Source organism: Marmota monax, unplaced genomic scaffold, assembly GCF_021218885.2.
Source record: "Marmota monax isolate L192 unplaced genomic scaffold, Marmota_monax_Labrador192_F-V1.1 WCK01_AAM20220418_F8-fsc00466, whole genome shotgun sequence".
Lineage (NCBI taxonomy): Eukaryota > Metazoa > Chordata > Mammalia > Rodentia > Sciuridae > Marmota > Marmota monax.
The window spans coordinates 206,585-221,061 of record NW_026693884.1 but is presented as its reverse complement, the minus strand read 5'-3'; the positions used below and the strand labels follow the sequence as shown (position 1 = coordinate 221,061).

Sequence of the window (14,477 nt, the reverse complement as noted above, 5' to 3'; positions counted from 1 at the left end):
TTTGTTTTTGTGATGACTGAATGAGGAATCCTTCAGTTACAATGAGATAATTTGAGATATGAGGGTTGTTCCTCTGAATGTCCTGTCCCTTCTAGAAGCCACTCTGAGGAAGAGCAGACACCAACCCCCTTCATACCCCACAGGAGGACACAGACAAAAATCAATATATCTGATGAGAAAAGGAAAAAAAAAAAATTATTGGGAAGCAATTGAAATCCCAAAAGGGAAGAAGACATTCGTCATTAGAGAATGGGTTCGCATGATGACAAAACGTTTCCCCCCTCCATGAATTCAATATTTCCTGAAAGGTTTTTCACCAGGAAACTCATGGTAAACAAGACCTGGTTGACCATGCACATCACCATTTTGAAAAAAACATGTTGGGTAATGGTGAAGGTGGCTCAAAGTGCTCACCCCAATTGGTCTTAGCTGGAAGGGGGTGGCTTGAGGCTCAATATTCCTAGACTTGAAGGTCCAATTATTGTCTCTGATCCACTTGTTCTTGGGGCTGTGGACATTGGGGCTGGCTTGGGGACCAGAGGCAATCTCTCTAAACATTTGTCTTTTATCTGGGTATGAAGAACCCCTAGGTTGACAGAATTGCCTACCCAATAGGGTCGGGGGTTCCTCTTTATGCCCATATACCTCTGTTGGACCACTTCTACGTTCAAGTCCCAGCTTATCCATCAGGATCTGTCCTACAACTGTTATGAGGGCCTTGGGTTCAACCACTACACTCTCTTTGGATATTTGTCTTTTGGCTAATTTCTGGGTATGGGTGGTAGCTGTCAGGGGGTTGACTTTATTCAGGGAATTTTCCTTCCCTTTTCCTTTTTGATGATTGTTAAAAGACTCCATAAAGTCCCTCATTTTGATATTACTATAGCTTACTGGAGGATTCTGTCCCTTTTCTGGAAGGCAAGGGAAGGACTTGCTTAAAGTAGTGTTTATTTCCTGGACTTTGTCAGAAGGGCTCAACCCACTGTCTTGGGAAATTTCTTCCTCCTCTTTTGGTATGGACCTCCCAAAGCTCTCTTGGCTTTCATTTATACAAATCCTTTCAGTGTCTTCCTTTCCAGGAACCTCAACATTTGTGACTTTGGATTCTTCCTGCTCCTGGCTGCTCCCTGCCTTCATGTCATCATCACATAGAGCTTGGGAAATTGACTTGTGAATCTTGAAAAAGCTCTTGGAGTTGGACAGGGACACTTGAGATGGTAAAATATCTGTGGTGGAGAGCTCATTAGTGTGGCAGTCTTGCAGCACTCCAGTGACCATGTCTTGGGGTTGCTCCTCTGACTCAAACTCCACTTTGAGCTGAACAACATTACCTATATTTTCTTTCAGGATTTGGTCTCCTGAATCTTGTGAAATAGAAATTCTAGAAGGAGAGGGGCTATTCATGTTTCCAAGAGACCCTATGTTCTTCACATTCACATTGATGGTTTCAGAGTTTGCCATCACAGAGGCTCCCACTGTCACTTCCCATTCACACGATTTCTTCTCCACATCTAGCTCCTTGGTCTTTCCAGCTGTTGATGATTGGGTCCCTACTTTAACTTCCAGCATTGTCACACCAGAACATGGGTCTCCTGAGGCCACATCCTTAGTCTCTTTCTGTGTCTCAATCCTGGTCATATCGAGGCTTGGATTGGGCTCCAGGCTAGCTTTTCCAATCCTCCTTATAACTCTACTTTGTTGGTTTATGTGCAGATGGCTATAGGTTCGAGAAGGCATACAGGCATCTGAGGTCCTCTGACTGCCACCCAGTGGGGTTCCTTGCATGGTTCTCTGTACCTCTGAAGGTGAGGGTGCAGGAAGAGGATTCTGTAAAGTGGGAAATGAAATTTTTCTTATTACCCTCTTTCCCACACTTTTCTGAGGAAGTTCTTCCAGGAGACTGCCAATTTTGGCAATGGAAATGGCTCTGTAGTCACTGGAGGCTGAGGAGGAAATAGCAGACTGTGGAAGGGGTGAGGTTTGAGCCTCACCTAAGTTGCAATTAATGGTATCAAGAGCCTGGAGTGATGGATTCCACCTGTGCCTCACCCGAGACCTCATAATATCTTCAGGTGAGTTCCAGGGTCAAGGAAGGAAAGCTGCTTAACAGTGTTTACATAGGATTGCTGGTACTTGGAGGAAGCTAGAGAGATGGGTTTTGTGTACTTTGGAAGAGTACAGTAGGCAGCAAGCCAGGATCCACGCACACACACAGGGAACATATCCTCCTTGATCTGCACTAACTTTCTGCTCAGATGGTCTTGCAGGATTTTTTCCACAATTTTCTTTTCTAGGCCTGTAGATAAGTCACTTTGTGAAATACCCTTCCTAGTCCTCCTCAAATAACTTTCTGAAACCTCCTTCTTATCATTCTGAGCCTTCCCTGAGGTGCTTCCTGAGCTCCAGGATAAATCTACTGGCTCCTTCTGGAGTTCTGGTTCTAGACCCTTGTTTGAGAAATCTAGTTTGAATGTTACAGAGCCCATTGTAGAGAGTCTTTCAGAGTGTTTAGTCTCCATCTTCTGCAAATCATTACCAGCAAGTGCTGACTGGCTGGGCTGCTCCATCTTCTGCAGATCATTGTCAGTAAGTGCTGACTGGCTAGGCTGCGAAGAGCCAGGCTTGTTATTTTTCTGGCACTGACTCTTCCCTGGAAATTTATCCTGAGGATGCATTTGTTCCTGAGATGCTAGAAATCTACAGTGAATGTCTAGCTGTGGTTGATCACTGATTAACTCCCCTTGAATATGTTGCTGGAGTCTGTTCTCTAGCTCCTGGCTGGCAGAATCCCCAGCAACTATAGAGACAGAGTTAGAAATTTGGGAGGCCCGGCTTCCCTGGGGAAGGTTGAGAGCTGGCTGGTTAATGACTTCCAGAGTCTTTTTGATCTCAGAGAATAAGACCTTCTTCCATTTCCTTCGGTTCTGTAGGGGACATTCTGAATGTTGATCTTCAGTTGGGAGGAAAGACTGTACCTCCTTTTCAGATTTAGTGCTAGTTGTGCCAGACTTAATCTGGGATGAAGAAGGTGGTATGTTTGGAAAAGTGTATGAAGTGCTAGCCAGAGTCTGACCCAGAGCCACAGATGGGGACAAGTTTTGTGTCAAAAGTTGGGATTGGGCCTCTTCCTGGGCCAAGGGCTCCTCCTGGGAAAGCTGTGGAGGTTCTTCATCCTGATATTGTACTGAGAGAGATTCTGAGACTTTGTTGAATGCTACATGTTTACACTGTGCAGTAGAGGACCTCTTAGAGACCCAGGCAGTAGCCACCAGGGACTCACTGTGCAGAGAGGGCAGACCCCAGAAGAGTTGGCTGTATTTTTTCTCTAAAGGCCCCCCCAAGACCTTGTTGTAAAAGAAATTCTGAGAATCATGAAGCTTCTCTGGTTTTTCTTTTGTGTTCCAGAAGGTTTGTGCAGTGGTGTCTCTCTTGCTACCCAGTGACTCCAACATGTTTCCCAGAGAATACAGGGTGTAATCTGGACTCATTTGTTTGAAAGAGGACCCGTTTTTAGAATTTTTCTTCCATACTTTTAGTTCCACTCTTTTGGTGATCAGCATTTCCAGCAGCATCTGTACATCAGAGTTGATGAAAGAGAGGCCTCCAGACTCTACCTGCCAACATGTGGTGTCTACCCAGAGTGTGAAATCTGAAGGATGGTGGAAAAGATGTTCTTGCTTGGATTTGTTTACCCAGGTAGAGAAAAATAAGAGCTTTGCAGTTTCCCACCACCAGGAGAGGAATGAAATTGAATAGCTTATGCAGTCTACGCCTGAGTTGGCTGTGATCAGGGATGCCCAGTATGAGTGACCTACAAGGGAGCTCTGTGGAACAATGTCCAGTGAGATTCTATTCAAGTCAGACTTGTGTTCATGTTCTTCCGATAAGGATGAGGCCAGAGGCAGAGTGTGTTTTGTCAGAGGAGCTAGAGAACCTAATGGGGGTAAGATGGTAGAAGGATCTCCCAAATGTTGATGAGGTAGCTTTTGAACTTCAGTAGGCTCTTGCATGAACACCTCACCTGCAACATCTTCAGATACCAGTAGAGGAGCACTGTCCTTGTCCCAGAGCTTCCCTAGGAGACTGCAGGAGACAAGAGGCACAAGCTAGAGCCAGGAGCAGGAAGGACCAAGAGGCTGAGCGGGGGTGAAAACCTATGGCCTATGGACCCTCGACTGCCCCACACACTGTCTTCACCAAACTCTTCCTATTCCTACCACCAGGACTTCAGTCACATTCCACTATGACCTGGAGTATTCCTACTAAATCAGCCTTGAACCTCAGTGATCACATAACAGATCTTGATGGGAAAAACACTGGAGAACTGGAAAGTTCCTCACCTTTGCAGGAGTAAAATCAGATTCTGACTCTCCATCAGATTCTTCAGGCGATTGCCTGAAGCTGAAAATGGAAAATGAATTGGGTAGAGAAGGGAGGATCCCAGATTTTACAGGATGTTAAGTGCAATGCCCCCTTGGGGGAGATCATGAGAGATGAGACTGGAGGCTAAGCCTCAGTGTCCAAGTCCAAATGACCAGTGAGGGTCATATAAAGACTCTGGGAAGAGCCACATTTTATCATTTGCAGGGTGTTTTTACCTCCATCCACCTCCATGATCCTCACAAGCACCTTATCGTGGGAAAGGATTGGTTACCTCAAAGAGAAATTGGCCTTAACAAAATGAAACAGCTTGACCTCAGTTGTACCTGAAAGTCCCACCTCCATATCTAGGCACTGCTGCTCTAGTGCCACCAACACCACCCTACTGGACATCACACACCTCTCATCCACCACACCTTCTAAGAACAGAATCTGAGAAGTGTCTCTGGTATGATGATTTACTTTCCAGCATCTTCCCTCTCAGGTCTCTGCAACCAACATCCTCTGGGGCACTGATCTGGACCCTTGGAGAAAGGGGACAGCAACCACCTCTGGGGTAAATGGGCAGGGACTTACCTTTCAGAGTTCCACTCTTTTTCCTGTTCCTGTACAGCACCTTCTTCACCTTCACACGCTGACAGACAATATAGAAAAAGAGGCTGAGGCCCAGTTCTCCCTGTGATCTCCTAGACCAGCTGTAGACATTCCATGTTTCTGAACAGCAGAACTTCTACAGTTACCTAGTGGAAACCCTTTTATTCAGAGAACATTATTAAAGAGGCAAAATACTTTATTTTTTTTTTCCTTTGGAAAGCAGAAAAGGGGATTTTTCTGAATAAACTACACCATTAATGTTGTCAGTGACTGATCTTCTGCTTAAAAATATACTCATTTCCACAGGCTCTTCTCAGCTGCCAGGCATGGTTCTGTTTCCTAAGGCCAGAGGTGACCTGAGAGCCTGTGATGGAGGCCCTCAGGCCCACATCAGCCCAATACAGAGACACTTACCAGGAGAAGGTGACTGATGGAGCAGTGCTCAGGGCCTGTCCTTCTCTAGAGGTACCCAGCACTCTCAGGAGTCCAGACCTCTCTATATGGTCTGAGACATTCAGATAGGAGAAATCCTAGTGCACTCTCTCTCCCTGCCCTGCCCTGCCTACCCCAGAATGATTCTCTATTCTGTCCTGAAATTTCTCTTTTGTGAAGTGTGTCTACCTATTTTGGAAAAGTGGAAAGTAGACAAAAGAGAATCGTTTTTGTTGTTGTTGGGTGTGACCTGAGGGTTCTTACCTTCCTGAGTTTTCCTTTTTCCCTTGGTTGTGGGAAGGATGGATTACCTTGGAGGCGGAGCAATAAAAAGAGAAAGATTCCCAGTCCACATGCAAAGGCCAGGATCATATCCATTGCCCAGGTGGTGAAGCTGGGATTCAGCCATGCGGCATTAACATTATTTAGAGGAAAGAGAGGATTCTCCCTCATCTGAATTTCACTGTGTCACTTGGACAAATGAGTCCTGAGAGTTCTCTTCAGGAATGGGGAATGGGACCCAGGCCTATGTCACAGAGCTGTGCCTTCTCATCACAAAGGAATCCTGTCATTGGGGAATAGGCAAGAAGAGGAGGCAGCACCACACCCCTGCCCCACCCTCCAGCCAGCATGTCCTCTGTCTTTCTGAGCTTTCTAGATCTTTACTTCCAACTCCAGTTGCTCACCCTGTCAGAGAAGACCTCAGTCTATTCAATATTCTTTTCTCCTGGAAACCACACATCACCTGCTTCCTTGTAGGCCTCTGAGATCCATCAATTTCATAGCTTTTGAAAATTTTTATTACCCCTGGAATTTTTATTTCTCTGGGATTATTACTTTCAGGATCTCTTCTCTTTGAAATTTCAACTCTTCCATACAATATGTTCTTGCCTTGATCAGTTCAGCAAAGAAGTGAAATTTCTCTTGTGCTTATTTACCTATGCTAATTTTAAATAAAATTTTTCCAATTTTATTTTATTCTCTTCATCTAGAGGGTTTAGACAAAAAAAAAAACAAAAAAAAAAAAAAAAAAACCAAATTGATACATTATTATTACAACCTTACAAAACTTAAGTATAAAAACTGAAATAACCCTCAAGAGACATTTTTGTATGTTTCTAGTATTTTTGTTTATAAAATTAGTGTAAGTTAAACTTTAAGAGAAATTTTGGGAACATGTCTATACACACAGTGTGAGGATGGCCTTAGCTTAAGCAACTCCATTTTAAAACTCTTTGTTAAAATAAAACTGGAGTCCCTACCAGACAAGTTTACAGAGCCCTCTAATATTGTCATGAGGCATGGCCTGAAAAAATAAGTCACTTCCCACAACCCTGATAAAACTCAGAGTGAAGTCACTGTCATTTGCCTTTGTCTGATAAGAGTCACAGGTGAGAGATCAGGGCAGAAACCACCAGACCAGATGTCCTGACCCCAGAGTGAAAGACATCACTAAGAAACCCAGTCATATGTGACAGGGACTGAAAGAACAAGCAGAAACCCCAAAATTTAATATAAATGATGTAGCAAATGAAGAGACATTCAACCAAGCCACACTGATGCCCCATCCTGGAGAGCCTGATGAGGACACATGGACTGACATCCCAACTCTTTTCATTATCTACCTGATCTTCTGTATCCTCCTCACCATTCTCCAACTCCACAGCCACATCTTGATCCTGATGAGAACAAGGACTTCTCCTTATCACTATCTCCTCAACCACTCATCAGCTCCATGCCATGATGAATGAAGCCTCCATGGATTCCTGACCTGATCACTAGAGTCTGAGTGAGTGTGCATCTGGTGGACTTAAGGCCCAAGACTTGAGACTCTAGATCTGGCACTTAAGCTTAGCAAGCAGAGGGAATGTCTGTAATAAATCTTTCATGATTAAGTATGTTTACAGTGCTTAGAATTGACTTGGAATTGTTTGTTTTGAATTGATTATGTCTATTGCAGTGGCCAGAATTAAAGATTGTCATTTTCTTTATTAAGAACCTGTAGAAGGGCAAGAGTTGTTGCTCTGTGGTGGAGGGCTCACGTAGCACGTTTGAGGTACTGGGTTCAATCCTCAGCACCACATAAAAATAAAATACAATAATGGTATTGTATCCAAGTACAACTAAAATTAAATACTGAAAGACAAAATAACCTATAAAGTGAAATTATATTGAGATATTTGAGTGAATAAAGCATTGAAAATAGCATAGTGCATGTACATTTTTTTATTTCTCCTCTCAACTGCATGTGTCGCACCTATGCCCATCACCCCCCCCCACACACACACACACAAATATATCCATCTTCCCCCCACATACCCTTTTATAAAGGGGAAGCATTGAAACAAGATGACTCTGTTTTATATCAAATTTGGTAAGTTTTCAGCCCTCATTTCTATAAGTATTTTTTATATCCCTTCTCTTTTTCTAAGGAGTAACTTATGTATAGAAGTAAAAGCTCTGCTATGCTCAGGTCTCAGGCTTTGGAAATAATCCCTCTGAGCAGCTGGTGCAATTAATAAACTGTTGATTTCATATCTCAGTTTCCTGACCCTCATTTCCCACTAAAATAATGCCAAACTTAAAATTGTTCCTATCAAATTGTTAGATGAAAAAATCAACAGAACTTTATATGTACTTTGTGAGAATAACTTGAAAGAGCAGTACTGTAACAGTACCTACAGGCAGCTTCAATTGATGATGTACTTTAATTATCAATGTGCTCCTTGAAATTAGTCCCTAGATGAACTATTATGATCCATGAGTTCATTTCAGATCATGTGGGCAAGTTCTCAGTCTTTAGGCACATGTGCCATTTGTACTGCTGTTCATTTTAAATGGAAATGGCAATTGCAGTGCATTTCCACTGGAAGTTTCACAATTAGTTTTCAACCGGGCTTTAGAGAATTCACTTTCATTACTTTACAATTTCCACATTTCTCCTATGTGCACATAGGTATCTGTGGTCACTAAGTACAATATTATCTCTATTAAAAACCCCTCATAAAAGTGCCATAGAATTGGAATTGTCTGCGTTTCCATAGCAGTTTTAAACTGAAATTTCAGGAGTTTCCCAGAACAGCCTCCAACTCAAAACACACAATTCACATCTTTTCCACTAGTCCATCAAGGTTGAATATCTCCTTTCTGAAAGCAACTTAAAAGAGAAAATATGAAATAGTATGTACAGGTAGCTTCTGCATGCAGGATGAAAATTAATTCATTTTATAGATTAATTGACTTGTATTACAAATGTACCTAATTGCTTGGATTCATAAAGTTTAAAATCAATACCCTATTTCCTGTATTGCTATACAAAGTAAAGTTTTGTGTTTTTTTTTTACAAATTAAATATTTAAATTTTGACAAAAATATTAAAATTATATGCAAAACAGTTATAAAAATGTTTAGTCTCTCTTCCAAAAAAGAGGTAATCTTTCCAGGATATTATACAATATTAATAGCATTCAGCATTAGTGTACAAAAGTCTTTAAAGTAACAAAGTTTATTTTTATGTGCTCCAGTTAAGTATGAATGCCATCTGATTACAATATAGTCAACTATCTTTAAAGAGTCAATTTTCAGCAACAGGGATAGGGTGGGGGACAAAGTAAATTTTTAGTGGCTTCGTGGTGATCTCTATTGATGAGGGTCTTCTGCATGGCAAGTGACATGAACCCCATCAAACAGGTTTAAAAAAAGTTTTCTTCTCTGGTTCATGCACCTGTTAAGTTCACAGGTGTCTTTTCCAGCAATGGCCCTATCCCACCCAGATAACCCTGGGACCTAAGCAGGATAACTATCAGTCTCTTAGGCACAGGGTCACTCTCAGGTCAACTCTGAAAGAAAGCATGTTTCTCATTCCCTTATGAGTTCCTCCTGACATCCACACATTTCTCTGAGTCACTGTCTATGGGCTCTCACAAGCCTGGTGCTGGGACTGAAGTCAGATGTCTGCATCACAGGATGCAGCTCACAGGTAGAGAAGAGACCCACAGGCCAACATTAGGTGCTGGCTAGAGAGGTGCTGGCAGCCAGACATTTTCACTTCTCCTGGGCAGTTGCAACTGTTGTAGGGACAAACGAGGCAAGGCACCGAAGATAGCAGGAAACAGTTTTATTTGGCTGCAGCCAGGTTCAGAGGGTACAGCCTTTGCTGTAATCAACCAATCCCCTCAACGCCGAGTTCAGGGAGTTTCAGAGTTTTATACCCAGTGTGTAAGGGGAGGGGCTCAGAAGTTCACAGTCTGCAGAAGTTCACATAAAAGCAGCTTTTTCTTTCACTGTTCTGGGCAAGTTAACTCTTCAAGGACAACACCTGAGAAGGGGAGAGCATCATCTCCCCTTTCTTTCCTCCCCCTGCCAGCTGTTACCATGGGCCCATTTGTAACTTATCTTAAAAATGTAGACATCTCTGTGAAGCCCAGCTCAAGGCCAGAGGCCTTGTTTGCACATTTCTTCAAAGTACTATACTGGATACCTTTGTGAAAACTAGTAAAGGGGTGTCCAGCACCTGGAGTGCTAGTATCTTCTCGGCCAGTGGCCAAGTAAACAGGGTGACACGAAAATAGGAAGTTTATCTACAATGGACTCTTTTGCTGACAGTCCTAAAATTAGCCATGGTGAAGAGGGCTTTTCTATGGAGAAAGGGGGTGCCACTTCACAACCACTAGAAGTGCCTGGAACATCCCCTTCTTGACCCTGCAGAACACTGCCAGTAAAAGAATGAAGGAAAAACTCAGCATTGCACTCCAGGCAGTGGGTGTCCTTTAAGTACAATTCACATCTTCACACTTGATCTTTCTCAGAGCCTTCCATAGCTCACTATTGCAGCTGAAATATCGCAGCCACCTGATTACAAAAGATGCATGCAGGGAAATGACTGGTACAGTCTGGACTCCTCTTGTTACATTTGAGGCTAAGTCAGCATCAGGTGCCAATAAAAGTTGACTCAGTCAGACTTAGAGGAGGCAGCAATGCCAGACCCAGAAGTAGACAGCAAGTGTGAAGCTATGTCCAGACTATGGACAAACTGCCAAAGCATTTCAAGGAGATTCTAGTGCCCAAAAGCAGAAATGGTGCATATGGGAACATTTTCACAGTTGGAACCTGTGGTGCTTGCTAGCACAGGGCACAGCCAGGAAAAGGTAGAGTAATTGGGGTATACATAGAGAAAAATGTATGGAATAGGGTCTTAGAGCTGATTTTCAGCAACAGTGATAGGGTGGGGGACAAAGTAAATTTTTAGTGGCTTTGTGGGGTTAAAATTCCAGCACAGTTGGTCTTATTAAGCACCTTGGGCCTTGTTTTGTTATCTGTCAGGTGAGGCTTTTGCAGGGGCTGTTCCCTCTACTATTAGTTTTCTTCCTGGCTGCAGCTTTGAGGCCACCGGCTCAAGCAGGCCCCTCCTGAAGGACTTCCTGCTCTTCCAGCAAAAGCTGATGCCTTTCCAGGTCTCTGTGACATCACTTTGATTTGGCTCCCCTGGCTTGGGCCTGTTCTTCCAGCAGTGCTCTCAGAGGGCTTTTATGTGTTAGTTTTACATTCCTATGATGAAATTTTGGAGATAACCAACTTCAAAGAGGAAAGGTATGTTGTCACTCACAGTGTTAGTGGGGTCAGCCTATGGTCACTTGGCCCTGTTACTCTGGACCTGTGTTGGCAAAGTATATCAGGGCAGGAATTTTGAGAGAAGAGACCTGTTCACCTCCTTGAAACAAGAAAAAGAAAGAGCTGAGGAGGGTCTGGAGTACCTAACTTTTTCCCACTAGGTCCCACCTCCTAAAGGTTCAACCACTCCCCAAAGGGCCACACACTGGGGGTCAAGTCTTTAGAATAGAGGCCTTGGATTCATTTATCTTCCCAGTAACTCTATTCTGTGCAGAGTTGTCATTCCCCCATTATACAAAAGCACAGAGAGTTTAAACAACTTGCCCTAGGTCACACAGTTTATAAGTAAAGACATTCCCAAGAAAAGACCTAAGTTCCCCATAGTTTCATACCAACTAAAAGACCACTCAAATAGCTCACTGTGGGCCTATCTCAGAACCTTAGCTGTTCCTTCTATATCTTCCTCCATTAGTATTTTCCATTTTTTTTTACAGAAATTCCCTGCTAATTGTACAAATGTTCCTTATGGAACTGATATTTACATAATTTACCTGCTTATTGAGGTACCAAGTAATCCCCACACCCTAAAAGTCAGGGTAGGTGAGAAATGGGAGGTGATGAAATATGAGACAAGTTGCGAGCAGGTTGTAATTACACCCTCCAGCTGCCTCTTTCAAAGCAGGTGGAAGGGAAGTGTCCATGTCCGGACCTCCTCCTCCTCTATCAATCATAAAGTCCTTGTTGATTCCTAAAAATTGGATACCCAGAGTTTAATTTAAGACCTTCCCTTTGAAGAAAAACACAGGCTGTCTCTAAAAGGCAGGAATTAAGCTGAATGCCATGGTGGACTTGAGGGTATGTCTGATTCTGATGTCATCTGTGCCAATTGAGGTAGTAAGATCCACACTTAGGATTACATGTAATTTTAAACCCAGAGCATTGGAAGCATGTGTATTTCTCCAGTTTCTCCCCTGCTCCAGAGGCAACCAGCTTCACAAGAAGAACACCTACCTACCATTGATGCTTCCTCATGATACACACAGAACTTTCTCTGGAGATTATAATATATCTGTATATATTAACCCATAGTCTGAAAAAGAGTTGAAATGGCATTCTCTTCAAAAATTTTGCTTGGGGACAGGGGTTGTGGCTCTGTAGTAGAGAACTTTCCCAGCAGGTGTAAAGCACTGTGTTCAATATTCAGTACCCCATAAAAAGATTTAAAAAATAAAGATATTGAGTCTATCTACAACTGAAAAAAATTAAAAGTAAAAGCATTCTTTAAAAAAAAACTTGCTTGGAATGCAACTGTTTTCCTTGTCCCTCTTCCCAATCCCAACAGACATCTCTCCCATGCACCAGTGTTCACTTGGAGCTACAGTCTCCACTCACTCTGATTAGGAAAACTCACATGAGAGGGTGAGAATTATACTAACTCAATGCAGCCAACATCAGAGTTCACAATACTAGATGGGGAAAATACTATCAAAGGAAATTATTTAACAATCACAGTAAAGAATAGAGCATTTAAAAGTGTCTATTTTCTACAAGAATCATCTATTTCAAATATTGGTTTTATGTTTGAACACAAAGCCTAAGTTCTGACCTATAGAAATTAAAACAAACAACAAAAAACAAAACAACAAAACCACCATGTGTACAGTGAACTAAAGTCACGAATACACAAAGGGGGGTGGGTAAACTTTCAGTAACCATTCAAGGTCACTGAATCAAAGGAAAATAATATTTATCATTACATAAGCATTAAACAGAATCATGTTTTAAGAAATGATTTTGAGACATAATAAAATATAACTACTCTTTTATGCAGAATATAAAAATATATAGTTCTATTGAACTGGTAAAATACATTTTGAAATTTACAATTTCTTTCATGAGCAGGGCAAACAAAGGGGATGAAAAGGGGAGAAAGGAATGTAAGAAAAAAAAAGGTATGCCTATTGGAGAAGGAAGTTGATGTGGAAAATAAGGGGGCCTGAAGAAGAAGGAGAAGGTTTTAAAGTTTTAAAATCAATGTACATGCCCTAAAGGGGCCCCCCTCCCTACCTTTTTGCCCATTTGGCTGCATTTAAGTGAAATGGGCAAAAAGATAGGGAGGGGAGCCCCTTTAGGGTATGTGCATTGATTTAAAAATTTAAGTTACACTTATTTCTATATACATTGTTTCAGATCACCATTTCATATGTAAATCTATCCAGAACTTATTTTAAATGACAATAACTTTAGGCTTTTTGTTGCTAACTTTTGTTTTTGTGTATAATTTAATGTTTTTTTTTTTTTTTTTTTCAATTACTAAAGACAACTGTGGCTTTCACAAAGCCCAGGGGTCAATCCATGATGTAGAAATTTGTAGATGAACTTCAGAAAACATACTAGGAAAACCAAAAAGAGCTACTTATTTTTTAGGGTCAAATAAAGCTATGAGGCTAAGGTGTTGGAAGAATGTAAAAGTTATAACAAATTGTAACCTCAACAATGATGTCCCTTTCTCATTAAGAAGATTTAAAATTAATTGTGACATAATTTATGTGAATCTTTCTTTTTGTGAAGAGTTCCATGTTGTATAGTAGCTTAATATTTAAAGTTATATCTAAGCTGTTTTAGATCAGTAGTTAGTGAAACCTTTGTAAGTGGGGGGGGTGACATTTACAATAGAATCATCCAAAAAAACACAAGAGATTTGGTTTCAAAGGATCAGCCTGGAAAGGCCCAGTATATACAAGATTACTAATGAGCAGAAAAGGCCAAATGCACAGTGTTATAAAGTGAAAATTTTGTCAAAATTGTAAGGGCCCAGCTAACACCGGAGGAAGAGACCACCAAGAGACTGACTTCATGCAATAAGCAGAAGGGGATTTTTATTGAGGATCCGATTCAGTGCGCTGAGGCTCCAGGCTCACTCAGGAAGGGGGAGTAGCCCAGAGCCCAGAGCCCGGGTTGAGCAATGCTTAAGTACACTTTTTTGGCGGAGGGCGGGGACTTTACATACATCACAGTCTCCTTTAACAAATCACCATACACCTCGGGAAAGTCAAACAACAATTCTTAGACTTGATTAGTACATACATTGGCGGGAACAGGGCTAGCTGGAGTGATAAGTCATTCCTAAGGAGGGGGTTACATTTAAACTGATTGGTTTAGGCCCTGAGGTGTGTACGTGCTGGACTGCACAGGATCTTAGGCTATAAATCAACTAAATGGCCAGTAGGGCATTGTCTTAACTGCCTCAGGAATTTAACCCATGCTTTGCAGTTTAGAAGCAGGTTTACAATGCCTGGTCCTTTACATTTTAACTCAGGCTTTGCAGCTTAGAAACTTTACCCTTTCAAAATGTGGAATTGGTTGAGGATGAATTATTTTCTATCAGTAGTTACACAAATTACAACCAGTTATGTTTTCTTGCAATGGATTTGGAACACCTAAGGGCAGAATAATTTTAT

The 14,477-nt window shown here is 41.9% G+C and overlaps 1 protein-coding gene across 1 annotated transcript; it reads right to left on the bottom strand.

Annotated features, from left to right (window-relative positions):
* Nucleotides 1–291: 291 nt before the first annotated feature.
* LOC131424888 (spermatogenesis-associated protein 31E1-like) lies at nucleotides 292–5,815 on the bottom strand. The gene is made up of 5 exons (XM_058585156.1): nucleotides 5,718–5,815; nucleotides 4,957–5,075; nucleotides 4,341–4,401; nucleotides 2,118–4,083; nucleotides 292–1,962 (listed from the first exon to the last, which is right to left on the bottom strand). The coding sequence occupies exons 1-5, from the start codon at nucleotides 5,813–5,815 to the stop codon at nucleotides 292–294; spliced, it is 3,915 nt and encodes a 1,304-aa protein (XP_058441139.1).
* Between the last annotated feature and the right edge of the window lie 8,662 nt (nucleotides 5,816–14,477).

Excerpts from the sequence above, each read along its gene's own strand:
- LOC131424888 (XM_058585156.1), bottom strand. The coding sequence starts at position 5,815 with ATGGCTGAATCCCAGCTTCACCACCTGGGCAATGGATATGATCCTGGC. Across the intron at positions 4,402-4,956 it reads AAAGAGTGGAACTCTGAAAG|CTTCAGGCAATCGCCTGAAG; the intron begins GTAAGTCCCTGC and ends TTCCATTTTCAG. Across the intron at positions 1,963-2,117 it reads CCAAGTACCAGCAATCCTAT|TCTGCTATTTCCTCCTCAGC; the intron begins GTAAACACTGTT and ends CCCCTTCCACAG.